Here is an 8,653-nt window from a genome sequence, read left to right as displayed (position 1 = left end):
ATAGAGTCCTCCTGTTCAGGATCGGGCGTGGCTACTATATCCAATAAATCTTGGTAATAAACCGTCTCCTTGGCCAAATACCGCGCCCACCGGGTTATCCGCAGCCATGGATTAGTATCATGCAGCCCCCTAGCTTTTACTACCTGGCTGGTGGCCTCCTGCGCGTCCGCGGCGGCCCGCGCCTTGATCTCGGCCACGATCTATTCTCGTGAATTAACCGGGGCCGGGGGCTCGCCGGGCTCAGGATCCCGCGATCAGATATGGACTAAATAGGAGTTCTTCTGCTTTAATTATAAAAAAAAAATTATATTTTATTTATTTATCTCTTTATCTGTCTATTATATTGCTGTCTATATCTATTAATCATGGTTAATCTCAATACTAATACATGGTTGCTTAGCTAGCTGTCCTTCCAGGGGATCTTCGCCAGGGTACTTGCGAGGGCCAAGGTAGGTCTTAAATCCTAGGAACCCGTGATATTCACGGCTTACTACCTGGTATTATTACCAGTAGCTTTCCACGTGCCCTGGTACCTCTTGCAGTCCCCGTGCGTAGACTATCCCCGCGATCCAGGACCCATAGCTAGCCTGCTCGGCAAATACCACGCTATCTGTTTTACTATAATCCCGCTTGAAGCTACCGTACTTCAGGTGCACACGGGAGATAGCAATCACTGCATAGCAGTAGGACAAGATATTTAGCTTGGTCTGCAGGTATATCTAGGCTTCCTGCTGTAGTACCTTCTATAAATAATTACTAGCCCAGTAACTATCCCCCGCGTGTGGTACGCAGGCCTCTGAAGAGATGTATTAGTCATATCTTAGTCATACGGCCCGGAGTTCTACTTGTTCGACGGGCGACTTCTTAGTTGAATCAACAACTTCCTCTTCAGAATCAATGAACCGCCTACGGCGTGTAATACCGCGGGCCAGAGAAACAGTAACACAGTACCACGGTAGCCGCGGACTAGCTGCTCAAGCGCCTTATAGAAGGGTAGTACCAGCCAGAGGTAGTAGACTACTAGCTCGCTGACTGCCTTAGGAAGGTACTAGTAAATAATCTTGGTAGTATTATTAACTAAATACCCCTTGTGGTAGGTAATCACCGTGCTAATAAGCCCGTGTTTAATAAAGATATTATAGTAACAGCCCTGCAGGGTATTACAGTAACACAGGCTTAGTAGCTCAGTAGCACGCGCCGGTTAACCACTAGTAATATATACTAGTAGAAGCAGGCGCTTCAGAAACTGATCAACCTGCCGCAGGTACTAGTCTACAGGCCCCTCGTGCTACAGGACCTTATCTACCTGTCTATCCTGGCAGACCTCTAGGAACTCCTCCCGTAGTTACTCTACCTCGAGCACACGGTTTAGTAGCTAGCGCTCCCCCGGTGTTAGCAGGGCAGCCTTGGTCTAGGGATACCGCAGGAAGTTCTAGCCATACTAGTTATTAGTTAGGTTATCCCGTAATTCATACAGGGCTAGCCGCGGGACTACCTCCTCACGGGTTTTATCCTCATGTAGTAGGAATAGGTCTTCTAGCTTAGCCTGGCCCCGGGTAACTTGGCCCGCGATAAATTCCCAGAACCTACGCATGTTTAGCTACAGGTCCTTGTAGCTCAGGGTCTGCTTATTATTACTCTAGTAAATATAGCCTATGCTAGTAGTACTATTCTAGATCTTCTTGCTATATATATAGAGCTATATAATCTAGCTAAAGGGGGTATATACCCTGTATACTAGGAACTGCTCACGTATCTGGTCCAGGGTATCCGCTGGATAGCTAACCTGGCCGGCCTCGGCCTCGCGGACCGCCTGCAGTGAAATAAGTATCTGTGCTATCTTAACCAGGCCGGACAGGTAGCTAGTATACTGGCAGGGATCCCGGAAGGCCTACCGGGCAGGATCTACTCCCAGGACCGCGAGGAAGCTAACCAGGGTACTCTGGAAGAGATCCCCCTTCAAGGAATAGTCTAGTAGCGCGATAGAGAGGTCTAGGCAGGCCTGATCTAGCTAGTATTATAGCTATACCTCGCGAAGGGATGCCGGGGGCTTTAGAGCATATACTATAGGGAATAGTAGTACTAATAATAGTAGTAGGTCCTCCACCCGTGGTACTAGCCGGCGAGGAAGTGGCGGGGATAGCGGTAATAGTAATAGTATGCGCGGTCGTGCCCCTTCCTCCATGGGGGTAAGCAGCTGCTGACCATACTCCTTTATCTAGTTTAGCGCGGCTAGCTGCGCGGTATTAAGCTAATAGCGCAGGCAGATTTCCTGGTCTGGCTAGCTACTATAGTAGGTAAAGCAGACCAGCTACTGCCAGACCTGGCAGTACCGGCAGTAGGTTTTAGGCCACAGGTAGATCTAGATAGGCCAGTTCTACACGCCTGACTAGTTATAGAAGGTATTAATCTAAACCTGGTTAAATTTATTAATCTAGCCGCTATAAATCACCTGGTAGGCCTGGCTAACCAGCTACTACATGCTAGTACTAATTTTAACTAGCAGTGGCTCAGTGTCCGGGTCTAGTATACCACTAAGCAGGGCCATGTTAGTTAAATCCTGCCCGCGCAGATACTCTAGCCAGCGGGTTAACTCCAGCCACGGGGAGACCTCAGTTAGGTAGGTATCTAGTACTAGTACCTGGCTATCTGCTAGCTTGGTAGCTATCTCCCCTGCCCGCAGGGCTTGGTCCACGCGCGCCTGGATTAACTTTAGCAGGGTTAACGCAGAGATAGTAGTCTGCCGGCATAGTAATAATATAATTACTATAGTAGCCGGGGTTACCTTAAAGAAATAGCTACTAGCTTGGGTATAATAGAAGTACTAGTAGCTTATAATCTAATTTATAATACAGGTAGCCTTCTTGGCACAGGTCTATATAATAATAAACCTGCTATATTTCTAGTAACTATCCTAATCCTTATATTCCTCGTGGTAATAGTTCTGTATTACCTTTAGTACCTAGGTAATTTTAGGATAGTATAAATAGCTATAGCCCTGGTAGACTAATAACCTAGGCACGGGCAGGTCCCCCGGGGCAGGCTAGCAGCAGGGCTCCCAGCATGGGTTAACCTATAGTTACTAGAGTATCTTCGCGAGGGCTATCTCGCAGAGGGTAACTATAGCTATAGACAGGTAGCCGCGGTAGCAGGTACGCAGGTAGGTAAGTAATATAATTAGCAAGATAGTATAATAATAGCAAGGCATGGTACAGATCTAGACCTAGTAGGTAGGGTTATAGAAAAAGAGATCCATGACTAGTAGTAGTAACTAGGAATATAATAGGGAAAATTAAGAAAAAGAATAAAATATAAAGCAGGCAAAGGTTTATCTATAATTCAGGAAAGTAAATATACCTTAGGGGCCTGTTTTATATTTATTACCTATCGCGTGTGATATATATAAACGTGTCTGGCAGCGCGACGTGTCTCGTGGTCGCGATAGATAATAGCAATAGCGCAGTTGATCAGTCAATCTAACCGATCGATCGATCGATCGGACCTGTATCGGCTGGCGACGGGTGAGGATGGGGCGACGCACGAGGGGCGCCGGGAGCACGCACGGGCGACCAATCCGGGGGCCGGACGGGTCCATGTCAGGTGCGGTGCTCCGGCTCCTAGGGACCAAAGCGCCATGGTAACACCACTGGGTGATGGGCTTACCCACTTGGGCGATCTATGATTGGGCACAGACCCTAGCCCCTGCAAGCTCATCTAGGTGACTCGTCGAAGCCATAGCGGTCAAAAAATACCTTGCTATCTCCAACAAGCAACTCTACTGGTCCTTAAAAAGGAACAATAACGAATGCTGCCAATATACGGAGTACTGTGGCACAATTAATGCCGAAAATCCAAGTTTATTCCTTGGTTGAAGCGCTGGACTGTGATGAGGCTTGCATTAATATCCATCACTTCTGTGATCAGCGCTTAGTATCTGCGTCTCTCATTGGAAGGCACAACATTAGAATCAACTTTGCTCTAGTAGACAACGAGTCTCGTCCAATTGTTGCCGGCCACGATTATTATTTTGGTAAAAGGGAGGGTATTTGAAGCCCACCACACCTCACCAGAGGATCACTTTTGCGTTCACTGCTGGCCCTCTTGCTTTCAATGTCGTTCCTCTTGCTCCAGATTGATATAAAAAAAGGTATTGTTTTACCATAGAGTCCTCGCAGCGATCGTCAGAGATGGCGGATCCCTTGAGCATCAGTGACTCGGTGCTGGCTATTACTACAACAGCTATTGAGTCAACGAAATCGCTTTGTGAAACTGTCCGGTGCTTCAAGAAACGCAACAGAGCTCTAAAAGACCTACAATTTGAGTTAGAGGACCTATCTAAGATTCTTGACTCGTTGGAACATGCGGTTAATACTGACGCCGCCGTATTGGCACTTCTCCAAGGCCCCGTTGAGCGATGCGGCCGACTATGCGCCGAGTTCGAACAGTTAATGAAGGATTCCGATAATGTGTCAAAGACCAGCTTTCGAGATTGGGAAAAGATGACATTCAAAGGAGGCGACATCAGTGAATTCATAGAGACTATTTGAAGTTATAAAAGCACGATCTCGGTTGGACTTGGCATTATTATAATGTTAGTTATAAGTTCTTGCCTACTCTGGACTGTACTAATGTATTATCTATAGGCATACATCCAAGGTCTCCTCTAAAGCACTTAAAGAGTACAATAGGCTAGTCGAAGATACATCCTATAACCTCAACATCTACCTGCGGCGAATCGACGAGAAATTAGCGCAGTTACATGACGAAAACATCAATATATTCCTGGAAAAAGAAAGAGCAGTTGGCAAGCAATGCCTCCGCATATGTGAGATCTATCTTGGGTCATGGACCAATAGAGAGCCATCTCTACTCCAAGGTTTGCCTCAAAACACTGCTGGGGAAGACTCAGTGCAGGAGCGCTTTGAAACTCAGCAACTCAAACGTCAGGCTCTGGAAGAGAACCAAAAAAGCTTTTCAGATATGATTGTCCGGCTTCAGGAGCGGATGGCGGACCTGGTGATCAACAGTGACCCAAAAGACGGCAATGAGAGGCGACGACTGCAGGAAGAACTTGACATATCAAAACATTGTTTGAAGGTGTGCCAGGTGGCTAGTGAAGTTCCACCTCAGAAGATTTTTCAAGTTGTGGAAGAGGACAGTGATGGTGACAGCGACCAAGTAGTGGTGACTACTCTAGCGGATCTATTTGACGTGGAGAAAGCGCTTTCTACAGGAAAATTGGCTCAGTTCCGTTGCTCGATGGAACGAGATATTCAGCAATTGGCTACGAAGCGTTTTGAAAACCGTTTCCGACCTGTGGTCAATACCTCTGGCACTAGTGAAGGTAGCAACACTAGCCCGAGAAGCTCACATGTTTCTTCGCCTCCAGGTAGGCCTAATGAGCAGGCTCCGCTACAACGGCCGAGCCAGACCCAGATATACAACAAGCTGTTCACGCAAGGGCATATGGGTTACACTCAGAACCCTAGTAATCTGTCAACCAAAACCTCAGCGTTCAAGCTACCTCCCGCAACAAGCAGGATATCAACTCCCGAAGCCGAGGGCTTCACTCTGGACTCCGGCATCCCTCGAACAGAGAACCTTGATTTCATAATCAATCCAATCTCATACAACGAGGCTCTTTGCACTCTAGAAATCGACACAGCTCGTTTTTGTGGCCTCCATAAAATGGACCTGCGAACCAGAGTGCCAGTGGCGACCGTCAACCTAGAAGAGTGTCTGAGTATCCTCGAAGGGTGCCAAAACGCCTTTCACAATCTTCGCTGCAAAGGGTTCTGTGGTACTGTACTCACAGTGCTAACGGAGAATCCACATCAGCCAGGAATAGCACAAGCCATTCAGATTAGCTTGGGGGAAATCGAGTCTTTGATCAATCAACTCCGGGGGGATATAGGGCACGAGCCAAGTGAGCCGAGTGTTCAACTAGTCCAGCAACTAGCGGCTAAGCTGTTTACCCAAGATATTATCCTAGAAACAGGCGGCAAATTCTCCTCGTTTCTTAACTCCATCTGCAGGGCTTTACCACTCGGCATTGTGTCTTTTGCTGGCTCTCATACGTGCGCTTTTGACGTCAACAGTTGGGGCCAGGAAATCAACGATATCTCTGTGGGGTTCGGATATAACTTTTCTCGCCGACAGTTAGCATGCCTGAACGAGTTTATAGGTGGGCCTGTCTGGGTGCTCAGTTCAGCTAAACGGATGACTGATAGTCCCGGAATGATGGTCTGTTTGACTGTCAAAGAATTTCAACAACTGTGGGGTCCTGTATGGATTGTTGGTGGAACAGAGACCATGGCAAGCATGATCCGAACAGAAAGAGGATATATTATTCCTGTTTCTAGAGACAAACAGACGGTTAACTTGCCCAATGGAGTCTTCTGCCACTGGACCAAGGACCTTCCTGGTTCCTTCCTACAAGACGAATCTCTCAAGGGCCGTATCTTCACGGACACAGAATCAAGGCTTGTGATAGGCTTGGATGAAGATGAACATGGGAAGGGAATTACTGTCAACACCAAATGCCGAGCCGATATCAACTTGATCCAACGGCAGATTGCAGGCGAACTCAAGCTCCCCGGTACATGCAAATCCCATTATATCGGCGAAGGGTATGAAGTCAATATCACTGGAGGATATCAGGCCAACCTCGGACTAACCAAGAAATGGAAAAGAATGCCTGCACGTACGCACAAGTCAATGCTTGTCGCATACTGTGCTAGTCCAACCGCTGAGCTTCTACCGTGCTTAAACTTACGTGTCGGTTTGGAAGTAAGCGCATGTACTGGTAACAGCAGGCGAGTTAATTTGTGGGATGTTATTCAGTTATCACGAGCAAGGAAAAGAGCAGAAAACGCCATATATACCCAAATATTCTGTGACCATGCTATTGGAAGCATAGAGTGCATTAACAGATGTTGGGCTAAAGATGGTCGCCACTCGCTTGATGAGGTTATTAATATGCCAGGTGATGCTGCGCATACAATAGCACGACGTGAGGTCATACATGCTATCCTGGCCCTTGAGCACACAGGTCTCGATAACAACGGGTGGTTGCAGGCATTTTGGCCTTTCTCCCACTGCCCTCAAGTTTGTCGTATTAGTCCAGGCACAGGGGCACGCAAGAACAACTGGCTGCGTGTTGTCAAGGACACGCCTGATACTTCAACCTTCGCTGTCCTGAGCCAACGTTGTCTTGGCGTGGCGTATTCATTTTCAAATGTCTGCCTCAGTGGGTGCTTCCAGCAATATATAGCACAACCGCTGCCGACAGCCCTATGTACCCAAGTATTCATTGAAAATCCGAACGCAAGAATGAACAAAGAGATGAAGGCTGGTGATCATCTACGGATTGGCGAAATAAGTCTTAAGGCTGTTGGTACACGATCAGGCGACACAGTGCTGTTGGTTGCAACAGTGAGAAAGACCCAAATACCTAGTTGGTTTGACAATGGCATCCGGATCCAGGAATACGTTTGCCGGGATAACCTTGTGAATCAGTCGCTCTTGATGATAACATATTAGCTGGGATTGGGCTCGGAGCCGACTATTGTTGACCAGATGACACGGTATGCAGCACCCCGACCCACCACCTATTCCATTACCGAGATCCCAACGTAAGCACTGTGACAAGAGTGGTAAAACTTGGTCACAATATTATTATTGCATCCATGATTGTCAACAGCTGCACCTCCGCCAACATGACACCGGCTCGCTTCCACACCAACCCACACCAGCCCATGGGGAGAACTCCCATTTAAGACTGAGTGATTTTCAACCCTTGCAGACAATTATTTGCTGGGCGCTGATTATGTGTAGGTCTGAAGCTCATGACACCACTGGTATCAATTGTAAACGGCAGAAAGATCCCCTAGGAGATCATGTCACTCCTTTATTATAAAGGTGAAGACCAACTTTGTCGTGGCACCTATGTGGCTAGTCATGGCTATGTCAAGGATGGATCTAGACTGCGGCATATCCGCGGATATTAGATAGCAAATGGTATCCATATCGTATCCGCGCGGATACCAGATACCTGAATTGCTACCTTTATTCACATCCAAATCCATGCGGATACGATATGGATATCTTATTATTATCCGCACTAGCATAATTCTCGCTAGATTACCCCAATCTAGCCTGACACAGGATGCATAATCTGCTGATTAAGAGCAGTAATATACGCCTGTTCTGGTCGTAACAGTGTTAAACATATTGTCTTGTTTCATGGGATTGATTGTAGTTGTTCTGTCGACCTTTGGTGACCGCTAAGAATCCGCTTCAACGCCGAACTTACTATTAGTCAGCGTCCGCTCGGTCATATATCGTATCATTGTACTTCCTATTTTAGTTAGTTAGCTTACCCCTATTTCTTCTGTATATAGTGTAGCTTCGCTGCTAGATTCAATGGACCAGACCTTCATACTTTGGGTGGTGAGATACCGATGATTACAGACGCCGCGGACTCTGACATGTTCTTTTCTGAAAGGGTCGGACCCACAGAAGAAGCGGGATCACTGACTAAGATATGAGTAATCACTGGTAACGTAATTCCCGGGTGACCCGTACTTCCCGGGTCATCCGTGCAACTTTTAAAATTCAAACGCGTTTACCACCCATCAATTTTAACCAACCA

At 47.1% G+C, this 8,653-nt stretch overlaps 1 protein-coding gene across 1 annotated transcript; it reads left to right on the top strand.

Moving 5' to 3' along the window:
* The first annotated feature begins 4,114 nt into the window (after nt 1-4,114).
* On the top strand, nt 4,115-7,737 carry BDV17DRAFT_38524 (uncharacterized protein). Its single transcript, XM_073764453.1, has 2 exons — nt 4,115-4,591; nt 4,644-7,737. Coding segments are annotated over exons 1-2 (2,901 nt in total). The 5' UTR covers nt 4,115-4,589; the 3' UTR covers nt 7,543-7,737.
* The last annotated feature ends 916 nt before the right edge of the window (nt 7,738-8,653 follow it).

Source organism: Aspergillus undulatus (genome assembly GCF_047715775.1).
Source record: "Aspergillus undulatus strain CBS 261.88 unplaced genomic scaffold BDV17scaffold_138, whole genome shotgun sequence".
Lineage (NCBI taxonomy): Eukaryota > Fungi > Ascomycota > Eurotiomycetes > Eurotiales > Aspergillaceae > Aspergillus > Aspergillus undulatus.
Note: the sequence above shows the minus strand (reverse complement) of the source record. Positions and strands in the feature narration are given on the sequence as shown.